General features: G+C 40.3%; 1 protein-coding gene and 1 non-coding gene across 3 annotated transcripts in view; both read left to right on the forward strand.

Moving 5' to 3' along the window:
* Positions 1–240: 240 nt before the first annotated feature.
* LOC124714625 (sin3 histone deacetylase corepressor complex component SDS3-like) overlaps positions 241–25,485 on the forward strand; it is a 100,802-nt gene continuing 75,557 nt past the window's right edge. For both annotated transcript variants that reach the window (XR_007005640.1, XM_047243038.1), the window contains exons 1-2: positions 241–677; positions 16,574–16,637. Coding sequence is in view for 1 of the 2 variants with exons in the window: in XM_047243038.1 (XP_047098994.1) it covers positions 554–677; positions 16,574–16,637 (188 nt within the window). In the remaining variant the exon portion in view is untranslated. The remainder of the gene's footprint in view (positions 678–16,573; positions 16,638–25,485) is intronic.
* Positions 20,099–20,173, forward strand: Trnat-ugu. Its single transcript has one exon. It is a non-coding gene; the product is annotated as a tRNA-Thr (tRNA).

Raw genomic sequence — 25,485 nt, forward strand, 5'->3', positions numbered from 1 at the left:
GAGTATTTATTTGAGCACAAAAAATGACGAATACTTGAATTTTAATTTTATTTGATATAATGCGTAAAATTTTTAATTTTTTGCAATTTGTGTAGAAAATAAATACCATGGTAAAATATGTAATCTATATTGTTGTAGTCAATGAAAAATCTCTCCCAATCATATCGTGAGTCGATTTCTGTAATTGTAACTGGGGTCAGAGACAATTCACTCGTTTGTATATGTTGCTATCATCTGTGATTTAAACAGTGAAAGCGTTAGTTTTGGTTCCGAGCTTGAGGCGGTAATGTTGTTGCAGTATGGATTTTGTCAGATTGAAATTAGGAGATGGATGCTAGGTTCAGTATAGATTTTAAGTGTGTAGAACGATGGGAACATAGATATGTTTAGGCTGGCTGTGTGTTGTGTCAGGATTTACTGTTATGGGCCACGAACATTGTAATAAAAAGAATGCCTGTTTACGCTGGCATTTTTATAAAATATTTCACCGTCCCCTGTGTATCACATAAACAGTTACTTGTACGTAGTGGGATATTTTGACACATTCTACAAAATGTCTCATCATGGACCTTCATATTCGCCAGCGTACGTACACGACGAATATGATTTTGAAGATGACAACGACGATGATTTGGACGACGACAGAGAGAATGACGAGCACGATGAAAGCGATGAAGGTAATAATACGATAGCGGATGATTGACAAAACCAGTTTGTAAGGCAGCTGGCTTATACAGGACTTGATTAAAGCTTCTGTGGCAAATTAAATCTTTTTACTTTTCATAATATTCCAGTGATTTAATTTGTTGTGCAGTAACAGACCGGTAATTCCCGATCAGACTAAAGCTATCTTAAATTGTAAACGGTCTTAAAACGGTATTTGGGTTCGACCTCTGGCGTGATCAACAGTTTTGTAAATTGATGTTATTCTTCTATAAGATTGTCAGTGAGGGTCAGCATTTATCAGTGGATGTTCACGTGTCATGCATTATTAATCTAGGTTCTGAATAACTGACGAAGCTCTTATGAATTTTAGGCATACCGGTATATTAATATAAAACTTCCATGTAGATAGTTTAGATAGATATTAAGCCTAGGAGTACCATACTATGGTATTGTATTAAAGTTTATAGAGTAACTTAAATCGTGATTTATTGTAGAGTGAAATGAACTGCTAAATTCCATGGTTGCTTTGTAGTAGAGCATTAGGCATATGTTACCCAGTCAAGACAAATAATACTGTTATTAGCAGAAGAGTGTCATATGGATTCTTAACTTACAGGTACACCCAACATTTGACATGAAAGCATGTGCCTACTGCCTAGTGTTACAGAATAATTGTAGAAAAAGCTTTCTGCCTTTCTTTCTCTCTTCTTATGGTGTGAGGAAGTGGGTGCAGGAAAAGGTGAAGGCTTATACATGTGTTCTGGAAGAGAAACGTTGAAATTCCAATCCTTTTCCTTTGAGGGATGACGTTCACGTCGATTTTATTTTTTTACTGCGCATCTGTAAAATTTCTTCTCTTTTCGCATTTGCTGTCTGCTTTTATCTCCTATGGAGTGAGGTGGCCAAGAAAACTCACATTCAAGAAGAGAGTTCAGACTCTTTGTGGCCCTCCTGATGTAGGTTTTTTTATGGCTTTCTCAAGACAAATGTTGGTTGGGTCCTATGAAAAGGACACAACTAATTTATTTTCCTCTCCTTTCTTAAATCTGAGCTCCCGCTCATTCTTTAATGACTTGATTGTTGACTGGGTGCTTATCTCTAACCTCCCTACCTCTCTGTTGATAGAACTACCACTCTACATGTTAAAGATGCTATAGAGATTTTACAGTAGGAGATGTGAAATATCAACCAGTTCCCCATATAGGGCCTATTATATAATATTTTTAAATTGTATGTTGTAATAACCTGAAAAGCTTCTTTTTGTGATGGAAGGCAAATATTTTAGTACTGTACCAGTGTTGTGCCTTTCTCTACATCTAACATTTTCTAATGTTATATGTGCACAAGTGGCAATAAACAGTCTTGATGAAACTTGGTGGATGTGTAGATAGGGCAAAATAGTGCAATACATATATTTTTGTTTGTGCCCAATTTTATGTGTGGGTCAGTCCATGCAAAATCAACCTATGGTCTGGTTCTTGATGTATCAAATTTTGATAATTTGGTTGTAAGAAAAATCACAAATTAAATAAAAAAAATTTTTTTTGGACCTTTCAGTTCTGAGTTATTAGTTTCAAAAACTTCCTAAATTAAGCGCAATGTTAATCACTATATCTCCTTGACTTACAGACCTAAAATTTGTACCATTTTATTCACATTCTTATAACCTTTGGTAGTATATGCTAATTTATGATATCCATTACAATGCTGCATTTTCCCAAATGAAATTGTTTTTTAATTTTTGTAAATTTCCAAATTATATTTTTTGTTTTGAAAAAAAAAAAAGGTTATTCACTCATTATTTGTTAATGTGTGTGCCAAATTCCATGATCGTGCTCCAGCAGGAACATACTAAAATTAATTTCATTTTATGATAAGCGCAGCACCTTGTGCATTAGTTTGCTAGGCCTTTGACTTGTAACTAAGGTGTAATATGTTAAAAATCAAGTAACAGTCAAAGTGGTATTTTTTATTTAATGATAATCAGTTTAGTACATTATTACAATCACACACTTAAAACTGAAATTAACATTCAGCTTTCAAATGTTAAGTGTGACGATATTTTAACATGCACTGTAACAACACATACTACGAAGAGACTACAAATAATTTAGTTAATTATGCCATCATTTCACAGACACGTTAATATGATTCAGTATTATTAATTAAACAACAATATTCAGTATTATTAATTAAACAATGATGTAGCTGTTATTTGAGTGCCTTGTAGAGAGATTTTTTTACTCATTTTCAACAAGTAAGATGTTATGGTGATCCACTAACCATCTTATTACAGTCTAACATTAGAGTCAATTGAAGGGTCCTATTTCACCCATTTGGTTTGACCTGTCTTAGCTGTGACATCACTGAGGCGCAGCGTGTTAGAAATAGTTTGTGCTTGCCAAAGGTGTGAACTGGAGCAAGTCGTGGCACATTCTAGTGTGTGATGTAGGTTTCTAAATTGTTTGATTGCGTTGTTCATAGTTACAAAACTTTTTTTTTACTATATGTGGATGTTAAAACAAAGTTTACTAGTCATTGGTTAGTTGCTCTTATGGACGACAATATGGCTTACGCAATTAAAGTTCTCCAGTTATATAACAGCTTGGTGGAATGTGTAAAGTGTTTGCAGTGCATGGAAATTATGATGTTGAGCCAAGTTTCTGCTTCTCAAACCAGGTACAGGTGTATGTGGCAATGTTTTCAGTGATGGTTATTTTTGTGTGTGTGTGTGTGGGATGGGGAGGGGGGGGAGGCAGGGGGATGTGTCTGGTATCGTTACTATCCTTAGAGCTATATCGGTCAAATGAAATGTTAGATTCCAGATTTTTTTTCATTTTTAAATTTTTGTTCGGTTTATTCTTAAGGATTTCATGTTTTTCATGTTTATTTTTTAGTATGGTTTTAGAATGGTGACATTGTTACTGTATATTTAGCATGTCACCACCCAAGACCATCTACTTCCTCTCCCTCCCTGCCCTTCCTCCCCCCCCCCCCCCCCCCAAAATTAGTTTTTAGCTGAACTGAAATATGGTTGCCGTACAAGTATCATCTTGATGGTGTTACAGGTCAAAGCATTGGCAAAATTGGACACTTGCTTAATTTTATGTATTGCACTTTCCTTTGAAATAATATAACCTATTTCCCCCCAAGCAGTAATGACATCCTTGATGTAATGGCACGCTCTTGCGCAACTGTACATCTAATAGTTTATATGTTGTTCCAGTGGCGGTTGAGGAATTTAATTTGCAAAGTACAAAGTTTTTTTATTACAGCCAATTTATCTAATCTTCTAAGTTGTGAAAAAGAAAGATTTGGTCCACAGTGATGTGGAAATAAAAGGTTTACTTCTCCTTATTCATCACTGTATAGCACAGAAGGCATCAACCAGGATTGCTTCAGGTTCTGGAAACCGGAGTGTTTGAAACACATCAGGGAAATTTGGGGGGGGGGGGGGGGGGAGGAGACACTGGAAAAAATCTCGTTCTTGTCTTCCCTGTAATGGATCGGGCCTGCCGATCTGAAGCTGTTAGGCTCCCACTAATGTGTAGGCCCTGCCTGTCAGATCTAGTCTTACCGATCTGCCCACAGGCCGGGTCTGTTTGTGTGTGGCGTAACACAGTGGATTTTCATGGTTTATTAGTGGACCCAGGACTGCGATGCTCTTCAGCAGGCCAGAGGCCATGGACGGTAGATTTCCGGAATGCAGACTCTCTCATCCCCAAGTATGTTGTACAGTGTGGTGTTTTATAGACATTTTATTTGTTCTAGTACATTTTGGCACTTCAAAAGTAGCCTTGTTAACATATTGGAAAGTATGGGGAAGAAAATTGTGTCGCTGGCAGTTTGAACACTATATATTAGTATATTTCTCAAAAGAAATGTCATAAAATACTTGTAAAATAATAGGTATACCACAGTGGATAATAACCGACAATAACGAACATAGTAGATCCAATATTTTATTGGCAACCATCTGCAGTGGTTGTTTACACAATTCTTCCCCGCCTTATACACTTCTTTTAAGAGGCCTACATCTTTCTGAGGTTATTCCTGAGATCAGTGAAGGTATTTTAAATCTGTCATGTGACTCCAAGGAAATGGGTATTTCTGTCACCAAATGTGTGTTGGTTTTATTGAAATGAAATGACATCATTGGTTTTCATGAAATACATGTACCATTTGGCATGCTTTCTCCATCTAAAAACAGTTCATTACAAAAGATGTTGGTGTTAGTACTTAAGATTTTTTCTCACATTGGGAAACACCACCTGCTTGCAAGTTTTTTATTTTAGATATTACCTGACTTCTGCTATTGTTTCGTGTTCCATAGCTGCAAAGACATATTGTCAACATACCTCTTAACTTACCCTTGAGTTTTCAAAATTTGCCAGGGAAAAATGCTAAAACTTGTCTGGAAATCAGGGAATTTCACTTGAGGCAACCCTGTCCACTGTTTATTGTCATAGGCACAAACAACAAGTCCTGTAATCTGTTCAAAAGGATGCAGCATATGGGCCCAATTGAATGTTATGAACATAAAAATCCTTAAAAGCCAGAAGCAGTTTTTGCTTTACCTTTAGGTTTGCCCATCGGAGTAAATGCATGATACAGCTTTATAATAACTGTAACTTCTTGCCAAGCTCTATTTTTATGCTGCATGTTCATCATTTGTCATGTAGAAGTGACTGATGACATATATGCTTTACCCCTCTAAAACAATTCAAATTAAGTAAATATTTGCTCATGTTGTGCTCCCACAATTGATTAATATGGGTGTTAAGAAAACCAGTTTGACTGTTGTTGTGTGTGCATATATCAAGTCACTATTTTCATTCTATAGGAACACTCTCAGGTGACAGAGTGGCACAAACGCGCCACTGTCATGATTTAAAAATGCCTAGTTTACCAATAAAACATTGAACCTCTCATGTCGGAATAAGTACAAACTTCACTTAGTAGCTGGTGTATTTCAACATGTGCCTTTCAACATTTTATTGGATGATTTCTGCCACCTCATCCCTTGAGCTCATATGCCTAAAGAGCTACACATGCACAAAGCCCCCTGGTGTGCTTTGCTAATTTGGTCTCAACAATTCATTTATAATGAATTGAATTACATTCAATAGAAGTAAATGTGTGTGTACACACACACACACTCTCTCTCTCTCTCTCTCTCTCTCTCTCTCTCTCTCTCTCTCTCGTATAAATATGCACAACAACTAATGCAACTTAAGTTACATAAAATGGAAAATGCATACTATCCCTTACATTATTGATGGTAATTGTTACATGGTATAGTTAAGTACAATTTCAAAAGGATGATGTGTGCTTAATTAGTTCTCCAGTATTTTGTTTTAACAACAGCTTAAGGAACCAGATTGCAAACAAAGTGCAGTTGAGATACAATAGTCAACACGAATAGCAGTAAAATAAAATTTATTTCCATGTGTTCCCTTAGGAGTGACATCATGACATTTGGTACACACTTTAACAAGTAGTGTACAACTAATATATATTTTTTCAAAACAAAAAATTTCTATTTCGAAATTTTCAGAATTGAAAAAAAAAATTGTTTGGGAAAATTTAGCATTTTTATGAATTTGGTTAAGCAAATCATATTTTCAAGGTCTGTAATGAACTGAGTCAAATGGTATAAATTTCAAGTCTGTACCGCAAATACTTTCCAAGATATGACCATTTAAGATTTCAAAACATGGCAAAAATCACTCCATTTCAAGAGCTTTAAAAAGTGATAATTCAAAAACAATATGTCAAAAAAAATTTAGTATTGGCTTTTGTCTTATTTTCATATGTAGAAAATATCAAAAGATTCTAAATCATCAGGGCTCATTTTTCTTTTTTTATTATTGATTGATTTCACATGGAATGACAGTTTTAAGGGGTAAAAGTCACCAAAAAGTAGTTAGACGTTTCGGGTTTAGAGGGAATATTTTTGAAATGATATATAAAAATGTTTTTCATATAAAAGTTGATATGTAATTAAGGCTCCTGAAAACTGTGTAATCAGTTTTTGTAACAATTTGAAATTTTGCAAAATTTCGTACCACCATTAATTAATTTTTGAAAATATAAACTTTTGTTATGAAAATAAATTAGCTTTCAGGCCACATACATTCCTGTGTAATAATGCTGGAGCCTGAAATACCATTTTTGGAAAATAAGCTTTACACAATGTGCTGTCTGAGCATTTTCAACAAACCTAATTAAAATATCTAAACATTCATTACTATTCTAATTATTTATTTTACTTGTGTTTCTTTTATGTTTTGAACTGTCATTTTACATTTTAAATTCATGGCTTTTATTGTTTTTTACACGTGATTTTTGTTTACTGAAAATAATAATTGATTGTTATGATAGAAAATAATTACAATAATGATAATCTATAAAGAATGCCTAAAAAAGTGATTTTTTTTACACTGTGCAAGTAAAAGGAATGAAGTTTCGTCACATAATGTAGGCCTACATGATGGAGAAGACAACATAAAATGGAATTCAGCAGGATTTCAAATTGTCGTTGGTGATCCTCTAAATACCATGATTTGTGTCGCCGTATTTCAGTGCTTTGATAAGCCTTTGCAAAGAGAATTGATTCTGTACTAATGACTGCACCGTGATTATAGTTTCTCAAATAGAAATTGATATCATCATTGGATCTAAAAGTCTTCTCACAAAGTTCTTCTAACACTGAAAGTTGTATACATCCAAGGCTCCACCTGTGCTGTCAAATCCCATATGATCACCAGATGAACAAGTTCCTTGTCCTCTGGTACGATGCTCTAAATAGTTCTTTCACATTGAACATCGCAAGAATCTAACAATAATACGGATATTGCTCCATCACTGAGAAAGAAAGCATCTTCCAAATATTTTTTGACATGGTCAAGCATTTCCCAAATATTGATATTTTCCCAGGGGGCTCACCACTCTTTAGCAGGTTTGTGCTCGGCTACCACAGGGCCCCAGCCTTTGCAGTGTTGCAGCATTTTTTCCTTCTGTGCTGCATGTCTATCTTCTTGCTATTCTTTTTCCCCTTCCTTGGGAAACATGTCTGGGTATTATTGAGGATGTCCTGCATTCTGTTGCTCACTTTTCCTTTCTTTGTTTCCCTTCTCCTCTCGTTCCTCTGCTTTGGCGTTTGAGAGTACTCTTTTTTTCTTCTTCCTCCTTGTGCGCTCCTGAAGGCCGGCCCACGTGCCTCACGCATAACAGGTGACTGGGTAACGCGTAATTCTCAGCCCCAGGTAGACAGGTAGGGTTAGCACATACCCCTGGTACAGGCCAGGCCCAGGGAGGGGTGATTGCCTGAGCTGTAACCTTCCCAAATTGCTGATTGGTCCCTCTGTCAGGTGTTCGGGAGATGTGAACTATCACCTAATGTGTGTGTGCCCCCTAGGGCCCCCAGTTGGAAGGACTGTGCCATCGGAGACACTGGCAATCATGGGGATTTTCTCGCGATGAGTCAATCATCTTCCCACTCAATGTCTACAAAACACAAACGTAATGAGGCTAATGATTCAAAGCCCCTTCCCACTGCGCCATGGTTCCTCGTGGTGTCACGTACTGAAGACGGTCAGTCCTTTGCCATGGGAAATCCGTTTATTATTCAGAAAGGTGTTGATGCAATTGCTGGCCCTGTGAAAGCCTGCCTATGGAATGGAACTTAGCTTTTGGAGACCTCTTCTGATTCTTACGCATGACTACTGCTTGGTTCCTCGCTTCTCCATGGTTACCCTGTTTGTGTCGAGGCCCATAGAACTTTGAATTCTCCATGTGGTGTAATTTACACCAGGCTTCTCGGTGGTCTAATAGAGGCCAAAATCTAATCTTATCTCTCTGATCAGTGTGTCATAGCCGTCCATCGTATAATTAAAAAAGATTGATTCCTCCTCAGTGCTCACCCGCACTCTCTTTCTCACCTTTGATAGAGTGGTGCTTCCATCCAAGCTCAAAGCAGGCTTTGAAATTATAATATTCCAGCTGTACATTCCGAACCCAATGCGCTGTTAAAAGTGTCATTATTTCAACCACACTAGAACGCCTTGTCGACACCCAGTCAAATGTGTCACTTATGGTAGGGATGTGCACGTGGGCAATTGTCCACCTCCTCCTCCCCGCTGTGTCGACTGCAATGGCGTCCCTCCAGCCTTCTCTCGAGATTGTCCCGTGTATCTTGATGAGTGGACTGTCCAAGAGAGTCGGGTAAAGGAAAAAGTGCTGTACCCGGTAGCTAGCAAGTTACTGGCTAATCGCAAACCCTGTTTTCTTCAGTCTGGCACCTATAATTATGTTCTTGTTATCTGTCACTCCATGAAGGACTTGGCCACGCAGACACGCGACCTCAAATTCAGCTCTGAGGTTGTGAAATCACCCAGTGTCAAGGTAACATCGCCATCCCCCCGTACGGCTGTGCAACAATTTGTCAAACTCTCACCTCAGGGGCGCAGCCACCAGCTGCACAACCAATAGGCTGGAAAGGACAGGAGTAGTTCTCATGTGAAGACTTCCTCCATCCCTCCAGCCAAACACCATCCAAGTCTTCCTCTAACTGGAAGGGCTCAAAGAAGTCTACCAAAGGCAAATGGTCTTCTCCTTCGCCAACTCGAAGATCCTCTTAGGTGGTGTCACCACGTGGTACCTTAGCCCGGCCAGCCTCAATCTTGCTGGTGCGCACCACCAACAGTTGGACTCCACAGACGGACCGCACAAGCATGCCAATGCGTCTGTGGACCCCTTGGAGCAGGGTCCTCCTGCTTCTGTGCCCTGTAGCAGTCACTCTACACCAGCTGTCAGTCAGTGGCCGCCGAGTTGACATCCCTACATCTCTTTCCTCATCATGACTGTCTTCCAATGGAACATTCACGGCCTTTGGTCCCACAAAGAGGATTTACAGCTGCTTTTGGTGTCCCTTTGTACTCTGCCTTCAGGAAACGAATTGATCTTCCCAGAGGTCTGCATTCCATCTCATGGGGCATTATACTGCTCATACGGGATTACATTCATAGTCAACCCCTCTCTCTGACTAACCGTCTTCAAGCTGTTGCAGTTCGCCTTTTACTTCCCCACCTGACTTTGCCCGCTGTACCATTTATATCCCTCCTTCATTTGATGTCACCCGGGCAGACTTCCTTCAGCTTATTGGGCAGCTACCTCCCGCATTTTTGCTACTCAGTGACTTTGATGCACATCATCCCCTTTGGTGTTCTCCCAGGACCTGTCAGAGAGGTGCCCTCTTGGCTGACCGTCTTAACTAACTTAACCTCTGCTGCCTTAACACTGCAGCACCCACTTTTCTTTCGACTCCTCACACCTATACCAATTTGGACCTGTCCTTGTGCACTGCCCTGCTTGCCCCTCATCTTGAGTGGTTTGTTCTTTCTGACCGCGACCATTTCCCGTGTGCTATTCGTTTGCTGACTCCTACCCCATCCACATGCACGCCTGAGTGGCAACTTCTTAAGGCTGGCTGTCAGCTATAATCCTGCATTGCAACCTTCGAAGAACGTGATTTCCCCAGTTGTGATGATCAGGTAGACTATCTCACCAATGTTATCCTTATTGCTGCAGAACGTTCCATTCCTCGCACTGCCTCTTTACCACGTCATGTACCTGTCCCTTGGTGGACTGAGGCATGCCGCAATGTCATTCACACACGGAGAAGTGCTCTCCGCGTTTTTAGCCATCATCATACGGTGGCAAACTGCAGTCATTAAAAACAGATGAGTGCAAAGTGTCCTTGTGTTCTTCAGGATAGCAAACAAGCTAGCTGGATTTCATTCACTAGTTCTTTTAACAGTTCCACCCCTTCCTGTGCCGTGTGGGCCAACCTCCGATGGTACTCTGGGACTAAGATCCATTCCCCCATTTCCGGTCTCACAGTAGCAGATGATGTTATTGTGGACCCTATTGCTATCTCCAACAACTTGGGCCACCATTTTGTGGATATTTTGAGCTCTTCCCACTATCACCCTGCCTTCCTCCATCGGAAACAAGCGGAGGAGGCTGGGGCATACCCTTCTCTTCTCTGAATCGTGAGTTCTACAGTGCCGCCTTTACTATGAGGGAGCTCAGTTCATCCCGATCCTCTGCCCCAGGGCCAGAAGCCATCCACATTCAAATGTTGCAGCACTTTTCTCTTCAGGGCAAGCACTCTCTGCTTAATATGTACAACTGCACCTGGGCAGAGGGCACATTCCCTGGATGCTGGCATGAAACCACCGTCATACCCATACCTAAGTCCGGTACAGACAAAATCATTTCTTTTAGCTACCGCCCCATCTCTCTTACCAGCCGTGATTGCAAGGTGATGGAACACCTGATTCATGCCCGGCTGGTATGGTAGTTAGAGTCTTGCAATTTACTGACGAATGCACAGTGTGGATTTTGGTCACGGCGTTCTGCAGTTGACCATCTCGTTACTTTGCCCACCCATATCATGAATGGTTTTCTGTGGAAATCCTAGACTATGACTGTGTTTTCGATTTGGAAAAGGCCTATGACACCTGCTGGAGAACTCTTTACACTTGGGGCTTCTGTGGCTGCCTGCCCTGTTTTCTTCAGGCATTTTTAAAAGATAGAGTTTTCAGGGTGCGTGTGGGTTCTGCCTTGTTAGACACTTTTATCCAGAGAATGGTGTACCTCAGGGTTCCGTCCTGAGTGTTGTCCTGTTTGCTATCGCCATTATCCCTATCATGGCCTGTCTCCCAGCGGTCATCACCGGCTCCCTTTTTGTTGATGATTTTGCCATCTATTACTGTTCTCCATGGACCTGTCTCACTGAGCAGTGTCTTCAGTGGTGTCTTGATCGTCTTTACTCCTGGAGCATTGACAATGACTTTTGCTTTTCCACTGACAAAACTGTCTGTATGAACTTCTGGCGAAGCAAGTGGTTTCTCCTACCATGTTTACATCTTGGGTCTCTTGCCCTTCCATTTGTTGAAACTAAGAAATTCCTGGGGCTTGTGCTCGATAGGAAACTTTATTGGTCCTCCCATGTCTCTCACCTGGCAGCCCACTGTATGCGCTTCCTCAATGTCCTACATGTCCTCAATGGTGCTTCCTGGGGTGCCGATCGAACAACCCTCCTCCGTTTGTACCAATCCCTTGTCCATTCGAAACTAGACTATGGATGCTTTGTTTATGCGTCTGCACGCCCATCCCTCTTATGTCATCTCAACACTATCCACCATTGTGGCATCCCTTTAGCCACAGGCGCCTTTTACACCAGTCTGGTTGAGTGTCTGTATGCTGAAGGTGGTGAATTACCACTGTCCTATTGCCGTAACTTTCTCCCCAGCAGAGTCCACTTTCGGCACTTGCTACAGCGACTTAACTTCACACTACCTGCACCTTTCCCAGTGGGTGTGAACCCTTTGCCACCTTGGCTTTTGAAGTGGCGCATGTTAACCTTGTCCTTCATTTGCTTCCTAAGGACACTACTCCGGCTTCAGTCTATCGCCTTCAGTTGTAGTACCTTTGTTGTATGCATTGATGGCTCTAGGACTGACTGTGGGGTCAGGTGTGCCTTCGTCATTGGCACCCATGTCTTTAGATATCGGCTTCCGGCACACTCCTCCAAATTTACAGCCAAGCTCTTTGCCTTGTATCAGGCCACGGAGTACATCCAGCGACACAGCCTTTTCAATTGCGTCCTCCACTAACTCTCTGTGCCCTTTCCAGCCTTTGTGTGCTGTACACTGCCCATCCCTTAGTGCAGCTGGTCCAAGAAAACAGTCACCTGCTTACTCTTGATGGAGCCAGTGTGATGTTTCTGTGGGTTCCTGGTCATATCGGTTTGCCAAGAAACGAGGCTGCTGACACTGCTGCCAAAGCTGCGGTCCTAGTACCTCAGCCCTCAAGTACCTGTATTCCCTCCAAAGACCTCTGTGTTGCCGTCTGTCAGGAGGAGGCATCCCTTTGGCATTGCCAGTGGTTCTCCCTTCACAGGAATAAGCTCCAGCTTATTAAGCCTTTCCCAGTGGTTTGGACGACCTCCTCCTGGCCCTCCTGCCAGAAGGTTGATCTCTCTTTTAACTCGGCTGCATATTAGGCACTGACTTTTTAGCCATTGTCATTTGCTAAGTGGCGCTACCCCACCACTTTGTACACATTGCGCCCAAGTTTTAACTATCTACCACTTACTGATGGAATACTCGTTTTTTGACCTTTTACGTTCCCATTTGTGTTTGCCATCTGAGTTATCAGCCATTTTAGCAAATGGCGTGTGGGCTGTTGACTGCGTTTTACTTTTTATCTGCCAAAGGAATATGGCAGAGGCCATTTAATTTTTAGTTTTGGACCTCTGTTTCTGTATGGTGTCTTTTTTAGCCCTTTTCCCTCGTGCCTGCATTTAGCTGTCTTCTGTTATGTCAGTTGGGATTGCTGTATAGTCGGTTTTTTTCTTCGAGTTCTATAGTTTTGACTTGGGCGTGTATGACCCCAGTTGTTTTTGCGCCCTAAAACAAAAACAAACAAACAACCAGGACATATGAGGATTCAAAAAGGTATTCTTGAATTCTCGATCTAGACTGACCGTTATTTTTTCTTTCCGCTTGTGGAAAACGCATTTTCAGGTAATCTACAAAAGCGTCTCACCCTGTCCACTCATTCTAGTATAAGTGAAAACGACTTCATTTGTTCTGTGTGGTATATAATTAGGTTTCAGAATCTCTGTCAGAAATAAAATTGTGTGATGTTGTAGTACAGTAACATAACTGGCAATGTTGCACTGGCAAGCTTGGTGTAAATGGGACAACTTTGGCAACCTAGAATTTTGCCTTTTTCTGACCTCTTTCACACTTTTTTAATCAAGGATTTTTGAGTCTTTGTACAGATTATTAGAGTGCTGAGACTTATTAGAACGAAACTGGGAGCGCTCAGGCATCAAACTTGTGACTACGGTACACTAAAGCTCTACAGTGATTAATAAGCAAGTGAACAATTGAAACACAGTAAAAGAGTCAGTAATCCTCGAACAATTGAAAACAAAGTGAAGAGTCTCCATTTAAAGAAACCGGGGCATCAGACTGCACTGAGTAGTGAAGAAGAGATCCTCAAACAAGTTCTCGTGTGTACAGATTGGGGAATGCCTCTTGGGTGCCCTGGTTTTTCCACTAATCATGAGAAATTTCTTGGATTCTATGAAGAAGCAGATTTTATAATTAAAAAATAACTTACCTGGCTGTAACTGGTACTGTTCTTTTGTGAAATGGCATTAACAAATACTTTCTTCATGAAGTGCCAAAGTATTTCCCATTCCAAAACTAGCATTGGAATAGAACAGCTTAAAGCATACTTTAATAATCTGAAAGACTCGTTAGAAGGAATTCCTCTATCCCACATATTATCCCATGACAAAAAAATTTGATTGATGATACAGAGCATAAAAAAAGTTTTATTTCGTGGGGGCTGCAAGTATTCAGAAAGTCATAAATTCTACCAAAGCAAGTGTTTCTTTAATATTTGCAACTTTGGCATCAGGAGAACTAATTCCTCCTTTTGTGATTTATCGTTCAAAACTGTTATGGGACACATGGATTTTAGGAGGACCAAAAGAAACAAAATATGGCAATACAGCAGGTGGATGGTTTGATGCTCTGCATTTTGAAAAGTGGTTTTTCCATGTTGTGCCATGTGCAAAAATCCATCTGGCCCAAATGTTCAATAGGAGATACCAAGGTATGCAGAACTCACGATGTTCGGTTTGTGTTCTTGCCTCCAGCATCCACTCATCTGTGTCAACCTCTGTATTTTTCAGCCTTTGTTTTCTGTAAAGGGAAATGGAGAGCCATATTGTCAGATTATAATATGAGGAACTCATTTAGTTCCACGATGATTGAGAGACGTGCATTTCCCAAACTGTTGGCAAAACTTCTCTTTGCTTTGGACGAAGGAGAGAAAATGAAATTGAACATCATATCAGGGACATAGTTTATTCTAGAATCATAGGTGAATAGAGAGCTGGTGGTAATGAAGAATTAGTGATTCACTCTTAAATTACCTTTGAGCCTGATGCAGAAATAAGGGTACACTGAATAGAAGGAGAACTGATATGGTCACAGGAGAAGCTGTTAATGAATCACACTTGATGAACCATCAATCTCGTCAGAGTACCTCTGTAACGAAACAAATTGGGGGTGTGGGGCGGGGCAAGGTGTTAGATGGAAGAACACTCAGAGGAATCCCTCTGTGCCTTTTCTTTTCATGATACAAATTGACTTTGAACCTGAACAGATGTTAAACCTTGGAAGAACTAGGTAGCCAGGAATTAGTTGATCTCTCTTTTTGCAGTGAAGAGGATTGTAATTCAGGCATTCGTTAACATAATTAAATTAATGCCGGAGCTACCCAGCATCTTAACACTGAAGCTTGGAATGTTTGTTGTAGTAAAATTCAGGGGGGGGGGGGGGGGGGGACTGTCAAGCAAAGCATTTTGTTGGCAAGCTTATTCAGTTCTACGGAATCGGGGAGTTCGAGGTGTCATATCTTTCTACAGGAGATGGAGAAATGTTGTTACTTTCCATATGGGCCAGATGAAACATCCCTGAATGTAAAAGACATTGCGTACATAATTAACAATCCTTGCAATCGAAATCGAGGCAAATTTTTCTTTTCTTATGAAAATATTGAACTTTGCTTTTAACTTTCAACTTAGAAGATTTAAATTTTGTATGTACCTATCTGTATCTCTTTTATCTATCTTTGCATTAAAGCATTTAATACCAATGTGGAAATTTTCAGTGCTTTAAACTTGTTTTTCGGTAATTTTTTAGTGGTTTCCACAGATTTTAACACAGCTGCAAAGTTTCCCAGTTTGCCAGGTAACTTTGCACATTTTTTTTAAATGTACAAATTCACAAGTTGTAATCTGTTAACAGATTATAAAGTTAGAGATCAAGACTCTTGTTTTAAGATGATTTCAAAAACGTTTTTTTGCATTATTGGATAAAAAAACCAGGCTGAAGAGGAAAAAAGGGGCAAATTTGTCCCAGTTTACAATACGTGAAACAGTGAATTGAAAAACAAAAAGCTATGAATTTCAAACATAAAATAACAACTTAAGACATAAAACAAATAAAAGTAAAATAAATAATTAGAATAGTAATGATTATTTAGATATTTTAATTAGGTATGTTGAAAGTACTTAGACAGCACATTATGTACAGTTTATTTTTGAGAAATAGTGTTTCAGGTTCCAGCTTTATTATAAAGGGATGTATGTGGCTTGAAAGCCTCTCTAATTTATGTTGTAACAAAAGTTTTCATTTTTCAAAATTAATTTGTGGTTGTCACGTATTTTGCAAAATTTCAAATTGTTACGTAGGTTTATTATATAGTTTTGAAGAACATTAATTACTTACGAACAGTTTTTATATATCATCATTTCAGAGATGTTCCCTCTAAACTTAAAATGCCAAATTACCTGTCATGTTGTGTTTCACCCCTAAAAAATAAAACTGGACATAAACCAAAAAAGGTGTGTTGAACTCCTCTGCACACCTGCCAGGTTTCATCAAGATTGCATAGTGACATTTGGTAATGTTTGCTTGTTAGCAGTTAATTAACCTGCAATGTGAGGTCTGTGTCATGAGTGCCAACTTACAAATATAGGGGAGCCTATTTCTTCTTCAGATATGAATTTTTTTCCCACTTAGTACTGAATTAGATCATCCACATTCTTATTTGATCTGTTGGTCTTTGCTTGGTGTATGCAGGAATTGTGCCATAAGCAGTGTTACAGTTAGTGTCTTCTCCTTTCTTCACGAGGTTGTGGTACAGTCGTCTCTAAGGATCTTACATGGCAAGATAACATCAGATGTGTTTATTAAAATTATTGTTCCTTTACAGATGGTTATTTTCTAATTATTTTGTTTTACTTCTCTAGATACGGAAGAAGCCAGTGAAACAGATATGGGAAAATCCGAAGAATACACGGAAATCAAAGAGCAGTAAGTAAATGAGTTACATTTGTCTTTGAAGCTAAAGTAATGTATGCTTGTATTCTAATTCCATAATGAAGTAGGTATACTATAATAAAAAAAGCCTTGCACAAATAATCAGATAGTTGTTAAGATTTCATAGTGATGCAGAGATTAGCATCTTGCTTCGAAGGTTCAAAATTATAAAAATATGAATGCTTTTCAAACTGCAGAATAGTAGTATAGTAGGGGTAAAATGTCACACTCTATAACTGAGTCGGTGTAAGTTGATACCTGACAGTTGCAGTGGACTGGGCATGGCAACTTTGTGGGATTGCCTCGACCATTAACATTTTGCAATTTTGTAAATGTCTCTTTGGCAATGCCTCAGTGTCGTCACAGCTCTGTAGATGGCTTCTGTTTTTGCTTGCAGCTGTTAGTGCACTGCAGTTGAAAGCTGGCAACAGTGCTGCAAGCTATCAGGGAGTCTGTCTTGATTACTGCTCAACATGGTAAAGGATAACATAATAATGATGTAAAATTAGAATGCGATTGATGAATTTAAACAAATATGCCGTCTCCATAATTCAGTTTTCTCTTTTCTCATTGCAAAAATTAAGGAATGTTATATATCTTATGACAACCTTTATATCTTTGACACAATCGTTTTCACAGAATTTTACATTAATATGATGTTTATGACTGCTGTAACTTTATTCTCTCATGGCCACCAGCTTCCCAACACACAGAGAACAAGATGCCTGGAAACACTATTAATTTCTCTGTAATAACGGTGAGTACAGTTGCAGTTGCCCATATGTATAATTACTTCTGGTTCGATTCCTGGTGGGGTCAGGAATTTTCCCAGCCTTGAGATGAGTGGGTGGTGTTGTTATGTTGTCTCCATCATCATCATCATCATCATCATCATCATCATCATCCATGCCCATTATGGTTGGAGGAAGGCAATGGCAAACCACCTCTGCTAGGACCTTGCCTAGTCGGCGGCAGTGTGGGTCTCCCGCATCGTCCCCTACACTCCTTGGAGTATGGGACCTCATCATCTACACCACTTCCATTCTGCACCTATGTACATACCCCACAAGCTACTGTACAGTGCATGGTGTGAATGGTACCTTGTACTATTGTCACCCATTTGCTTCCCTGTTCCACTAGCAAATGGAATGAAGGAAATGTGACTGCCTAAATGCCTCCATTGAGCCCTAATTCCTCTTGTCTTCATGGTCTTTACATGAAATGTATGTTGGCAACAGAATTATTGTTCTGCAGACAGCCTCAAATCCTGGTTTTCCAAAATTTTCTCAGTAGCGTCTCAGGAAAGAAAATGTTGTCCTCCCTTTTGAGTTAAAGAAGCTTCTCTGTAATGCTTGCATGCTGATTGAAACTACTGCTAACAAATCTACCAGCACGACATGCTCATTCCATTTCATATTGTTCTGCAGTGCTACGCCAAGATAGTTAATCAATGCGACTATGCCAAGCAACACATTACTTATGTTATATTCGAATATTCTGGGATTGTTTTTAACACTCATTTGTGGTAATTTACGTTTTTCTACATTTAGAGTAAGCCACTAATCACCACACCAACTACATATTTTATCAAAGACATCTTCTATTGTTCTACAGTCACTCAATGATGATAGTTTCCTGTACACCATAGAATCATCAAGAAACAGCTGCAAATAGCTGTTTGCCCTCTCTATCAGATCATTTATGTATGTACAGAATAGCAGCAGTCCTATCATTCTTTCCTGGGGTGCTTCTGATACACCATTGTCTCCGATGAACACTTGTCATCCTAGTGTATTGGGTTCCTTTACTTAAGAAGTCTTTGAGCCACTCATGTATCTGGGGAATCTATTCCATATGCTCATACCTTTCTAATCACTCTGCACTGGGGCACCATCTTAAACACACTCTGGTAGAGTAGGAACATGGGATCTGCCTGTTTATCTGTGGTTCTCGGAATGTTGTGTGAGAAGAGGGCAAGCTGAGTTTCACATGAATGATGCTTTCTAAATCGGTCCTGATTTGTGGACAGAAGCTTTTCTGTCAAAAGTAAATTTATCATATTCAAACTCAGAAAATAAGAATTCCGCAGCAAACCAGTGTTAAGGATATTGGTCTGTAATTATGCAGGTCAGTTATTATTCCTGTCTTTTATTTGAGACAGCTGTACTTTTTTCTCAGTCAATTAGGACTTTGCGCTGGGTGAGAGATTTTGGGTAAATGTGCGCCAAGTAAGGTGCCAGTGCCACAGAGTACTCTCTCTCAAACCGAATTGGGATTCCATCTGGACCTGGTGACTTTTTTGGACCTGGTGACTTTTGTTTTCAACTTTTTTGATTACTTCTCTAGGCCAGGGGTGCCTATTACTGTCTCTCGTGTATGGGGGTCTGTGTGGTAGTCAGACAATGGTATGTTTAATAAAATATTCTCATATTTCAAGCTGTGTCAAGTGGTTCACGAGAATAGGTGGCCAAATGCTTTGCAAGTGTGTAGGTCGGTGATCTGATTGCTATATCAGCACAGCAGTGACATTCACGTGACAGTCAACCACTCGACAATGTCAGAGGAGACCTCTGCCAAAAGCTCCTGGGCATTAAACCACTTGACATGGCTTCAAACCTGAGAATATTTTTTAATGGATATCGCTGTGAGAGCATGCATTCGTACACAGCGATATCTTAGTAAGATTATCGTGGAAGAATGGTTTCTTAAATGCAAAATTTAAAATGTCAGCTTTGTTTTTTCTGTCTTCTGTTGCCATACCACACTGGTTGATGAGTACCTCGATAGAAGCCTTGCATCCACGTAGTGATATAAACGTATAACCATAATTTTCTCGGGTTCGCAGCAAGATCTTTTTCTAAGTTATGACGGTGGAAGTTGTTATATGCTTCGCAGGCACAAATTTTTACTAAATTTTGCTTTTGTCATTATTGTGTTCATTTTTGAAATGAGGTGCAACCATCTCTGGTTCTCACCCCTTTCTGAATGTTATTATTAAACCAGGTGGATGTTTTCTGTCCTTAATCCATTTGCTCAGCAAATATGTATCCACAGAATGATTCACAGTTGCTTTAAACTTTAAGCTGTAATTTATGTCCATCATAATGGAACTAAATGATGTCCAGTCATTGTCTAAATGAGATGCTAACCGTTGCTTATCTACTCTTTCTAGCATTAATGCTCTACTAGCCTTCATCTTGGATTTATTCACTTTAGTAACCAGTGCCACTAAGAGATCTTGATCACTAATGCCTATAGCTGCTGACACTGATGATAACTCCAGTTGTAGGTACAACTCGTACGGGACTTGCTAGATTAATCTGCCACGAGTAATGAGTATGTGGGCAAACATCTATTAGGCGCACTACAAATGTAGTGGTGTGGACATGTTGGGGAATGTGGGTCTCACGGGGAGCGTGCAAGGGATAAGTCCTTGCAGGCGCACTATCCTCTGTGCCCTCGGTGGCTCAGATGGATAGAGCGTCTGCCATGTAAGCAGGAGATCCTGGGTTCGAGTCCCGGTCGGGGCACACATTTAAAACATGTCCCCAATGAAGTACATCAATGCCTGTTTGCAGCTAGGGTGTCCATTTACTTATCATTTCATTTCTAGCAAAGCTGCATGGTCATCAACGGTAACTGTTCTTTCGGGAACAGATACTGCCGTCATATATTTCCATTGTGTGTAGATTGTCTAACTAGCTGTTCAAGACGGTTTCTGGAAAAATGTTCAAAAGTACTTCAGAAAACTGTGTGAGCATACCATCTGAAATGAATCAATAGACACGGAGTCTCTACTATGTTAAAGTCACCTGCAACTAATATTGCACAATCTGGGTATTATTTCCACACAACTGACCATAGACTTTATTTGAATATTGCATCCAGTTAATTTCCCAGTTGGATTCAATTTCGATCTCGATAGGTAACATGTTTTTGTAGATAGCAATGAAACAGTTACTACTACTCCTTTGGCATCCAGCCGTTCTTTTCGATATACATTCCAGGTCATCCCAAATACTTTGGAGCATCCTGCTTCGGGTTTCAACCAGCAGACAGTTTAGAGAAAGATTTGAGCATGAAAATTTTCCTGGTGGGCAGTGAAATTTCCAGTTAAACCTTGACAGTAGAAGTATCTTTGCCTTCTACACTGTTCGATTTCACTCTCTGCGCATCTGTCTTGGTGATCATTTGTCAGAGGACCTCAAACTATAGGCAAGCCTAAAAAATCCCCGTGTGCACTCCCCAAGTACTCTGCTACCCAAGTAGCTGCTACCTTTGTGTAGTGCACCCCTGACCTATTAAGGTGATTCCTACAATTCTTCACCCTATAACCCAGGTCCAGAAATATCCAACCCTCCCGCACAGCTCCAAACCAAAGGACCCTGATTAATTATAGAAACAATGCTGTCGATTGTGAGCTCTGCTTGCATTCCACGTGAGAGGTCAGCTGTCTTTACCACTTGCACCGTCTGCCTGTACAAAGTGAAGATGGCCTAAGAACCCAAGTGCCGACATCAGTGGTGCTGACATAAATCACAACATCCTGCCTGCTCAATAACTGCAGGCAGGGTCTCTTCAACGGTTTGCATAAGGCCCCTGTGCCAGATAAACTGAGTGCACACTGGATTCCTTTCCATCCCTAAAGGGCTCCATAACACATCTGATGTTGCATCTTGACAGCATTGAGCAAATAATTAAACGGAGTAAGAAAAATTCTTAACCTGAGGGGATACAAGCCTACATTTTTTCATTCTTTTAGTGACGGGGGATATAACAAGAGTACCCCTATTACACTGTTAAAGATGTAGTTGATCATATGAGAAAGTTAGTATTCGGTGTGCCCAATTTAGTGAGAAATTAACCAACAACTGATGCAGAGCTACACAAGGCAGTTTAAAAAAGAAGTGGGCAGTGAGGATACATTATGGTGAGTAAACAGTCAATCACAGGAGCATGCTGCTTATTCACGTGTGTAAATTACACAAATCTTATTTTGATATATTAAGAATCATTCACTTGTAATACAGGGGTTTGACAAAAATATGGAAACATTGTAGGAAATGCATTCTTGAACATAAATGCAGTGCTAGCCAAACCTGCTGGTTGTGCTGTTGTATTTGACTACAGTGGCACCTGTGCAGAGTCCTCAATAAGCTGCAAGTGTCAGTCATGGTCAGAAAAGTGAGAGTCCATTATGTCAGAGCCAAGTGAATCCAGATGTGGGCCATTTGTCGGTGCTCATGTGGTGGATGCTTCCGTAACCAAGGTAGCCGAAGTGTTTAATGTTTCAAGAGGTACCACATCAAAGATGTATACTGTGTGTGGGAAAAGTGGAAAATCATCATCTGCTGATTCACCATGTAAACTAAAGTGTCGTGTGAGTGATTGTGTCAGTCAGTCATTCAAGGAGATTGTGGAGAAAAATACGACAATCACAGCTACAAAAGTTACTGAAAAACTGAATTTCACACTTGATAACCTCGTCAGCACCAAAACAATATGAACAGAGCCCCAGAAGCAGGAAACTGCCAGTAGAGCTGGCATTCCAAAACCATTCGTCAGTGATGAAAATGCCCATAACAGGAAAATGTGGTATCAAAGCCATAAAACCAGGACTGTGGAGCAATGGAAGGTTACACACTGTTCCCAACTTCTGGCTGAGTTTACATCCCAAGAGTGAAACATGGCGGGATTCTCGACGATTTGAGCAGCCATACTGTGGTATTCCATGGGCCCCATGGATACTGTCAGTCAAATTACTGCCAAGAATTATTTGAGCCTTTTGGGTGATAAGATCCGTCCCATGGTGCAGGGTTTGTACCCTAATGGTGATACTGTGGTCAAAGGTGACAGGGGCCGTACACAGTGCTTGCATCACCCAGGACCAGTTTTGTGAGCACGAGTATGAATTGTTGCGTCCCCTCTGACCAACACAGCCACCAGATCACAGTATTATTAGGCATTTGTGGTATAATTTAGGGGGGGGGGGGGGAGGGAGAGGGAGAGGGGGGGGGGGGGTGCATGATTGACTGATTGCTATCTATCTCTATAATTGTTACCTGAACTTGCCACTATTTTGCGGGAAGAATGGTATAAGATTTCCTTGAATACCATACGGGACGAGTATTTATCCATTGAGAGACAACTAGATGCTGTTTTGAATGTGTATAGTATTCCTACACCGTGTGTGTGTGTGTGTGTGTGTGTGTGTGTGTGTGTGTGTGTGTGTGTGTTTGTTTGTTTGTTTTATCCACCCCTTGTAGGTATTATAGTGCTCACCTCCCGTTTCCAAATTTCATACTGTATTGGAGCTGTGTGCACAAACAAATTGTTAATGCCAAATGGCTGGTCATTGTCTTGTTGTAGGTAGTGGTCATCAGTAACATGACACTTGAAAAGAACTCTGCTGGTAATCATTTTAAATAGTAGGTAGTACATCTAAGCATTTACAGTAAGTTCGCAGGTGTGCCAACTGGAGGGAGAAAAACACTTCGGACTCGTAGTTGGTGTAACATTATAGACGCAAGGCAGTCAAAAATATTAATAAAAAAGCACTTCATTTCCTTCCATATTTGAAATTCAACTTGTGCCATGTTGTAAGATGTTTTGTAGGTACTAGATGATACCTTTAATATACTGTACCATCAAAAATCAGAATTTTAGTGTTGCTAGAAATCTCTCAGCTGATCATAAGGTTGTTCAGAATTTAGAAATATGGCGCAGAAATTGACGTGCAGTTAATTGGTGTTTAATGATTGGGTTGTGGCATAGTATTTGAAATTATGGATTCATAATACGTATGTATGTGAAATGAAATGGAAGAAAGAAATGAAGTGATAAAGATAAATTGTAAGATGTCAGTACGTAAGCAACTGAAGTAAGATGACAGGATTAACGGCAACAGGATCAAGAATGAGATGAACACTATAGCATCAGTGAACTTGAAAATTGCATTTAAGATACTAATAAGTTCTGAAACATAGACCATTAATCAACAGAAATTAGTTTAATCAAAGCTGCTTTTTGATTCTGAAGTAATTATACATATGGGCAACTGCAATTGTACTCACCGTTATTACAGAGAAATTGATAGTGTTTCCAGGCATCTTGTTCTCTGTGTGTTGGGAAGCTGGTGGCCATGAGAGAATAAAGTTACAGCAGTCATAAACATCATATTAATGTAAAATTCTGTGAAAACGATTGTGTCAAAGATATAAAGGTTGTCACAAGATATACAACATTCTTAAATGCTTCATAATAGAAATTACAGGCTGAAAACAACAAATAAAATAATGAACAGCAACTGCTCACCTGGAGATAAATATAGGGTGGAGCATAGGCAGACAGCCCCTGTCCTTCTAATGACAGTTCTTGTACGTGAGAAAGAGTGGAAAATACTAAAGTTAAAAAAGTGTGTCCATTTACCATTTATTGTTCATCTGCAGGTAAAAATCAAACAGTGCAAAATACAGGATCGAATGTAACAATACTAGAGAAGGAGAGCTGCTTCTCACCAAATAGTGGAGATGCTGAGTCACGATGTTGTTGTTGTTGTTGTTGTTGTTGTTGTTGTCTTCAGTCCTGAGACTAGTTTGATACAGCTCTCTATGCTACCCTATCCTGTGCAAGCTTCTTCATGTCCCAGTACTTACTGCAACCTACATCCTTCTGAATCTGCTTAGTGTATTCATCTCTTGGTCTCCCTCTACGATTTTTGCCCTTCACGCTGCCCGCCAATGCTAAATTTGTGATCCCTTGATACCTCAGAACATGTCCTACCAACCGGTCTCTTCTTGTTGTCAACTTGTGCCACAAACTCCTCTTCTCCCCAATTCTATTCAATACCTCCTCATTAGTTATGTGATCTACCCATCAAATCTTCAGCATTCTTCTGTACCACCACATTTCGAAAGCTTCTATTCTCTTCTTGTCTAAACTATTTATCGTCCATGTTTCACTTCCATACATGGCTACACTCCATACAAATACTTTGAGAAACGACTTCCTGACACTTAAATCTATACTTGATGTTAACAAATTCCTCTTCTTCAGAAATGCTTTCCTTGCCATTGCCAGTCACGATAAGCACAACAAAAAGATTCACTCAATTGTAGCTATCGACCATTAAGGCCTTTGTCGGCAGTACACACACACACACACACACACCACACACACACACACACACACACACACACACTCGTCTGCAGTCTCAGAAACCACACTGTGAGCAGCAGCACCAGTGCATGATAGGAGTGGTGGGGGTAAGGAGGAGGCTGGGGTGGGGAGGGGGAGGGATAGTATGGTGGGGGTGTCGGACAGTGAAGTGCGCTGCAGTTTAGACGGAGGGCAGGAGAGAAGTTGCGGGGGGGGGGGGGGGATAAGTAGCGGAATGGAGAGAAATAAAAAGAAATTAAAAGACCAGGTGTGATGGTGAAATGACGGTTGTGTAGTGCTGGAATGGGAACGGGGGGGGGGGGGGGGGGGCTGATGGGTGAGGACAGTGACTAACGAAGGTTGAGGCCAGGTGGGTTACGGGAATGTAGGATGTATTGGAAGGAAAGTTCTCACCTGCGCAATTCAGAAAAGCTGGTGTAGGTGGGAAGGATCCATATGGTACAGGCTGTGAAGCAGTCTTTGAGATGAGTGATACCATGTTTGGCAGTGTGTTCAGCAACAGGGTGGTCCCCTTGTTTTTTGGCCACAGTGTGTCAGTGGCCATTCATGTGGAGAGACAGCTTGTTGGTTGTCATGCCTACATAGAACGCAGCACAGTGGTTGCAGCTTAGCTTGTAAATCACATGACTGGTTTCACAGGTAGCCCTGCCTTTGATGGGATAGG

The sequence above is a fragment of the Schistocerca piceifrons genome, chromosome 1 (genome assembly GCF_021461385.2).
Source record: "Schistocerca piceifrons isolate TAMUIC-IGC-003096 chromosome 1, iqSchPice1.1, whole genome shotgun sequence".
In the NCBI taxonomy this organism is placed as follows: Eukaryota; Metazoa; Arthropoda; class Insecta; order Orthoptera; family Acrididae; genus Schistocerca; species Schistocerca piceifrons.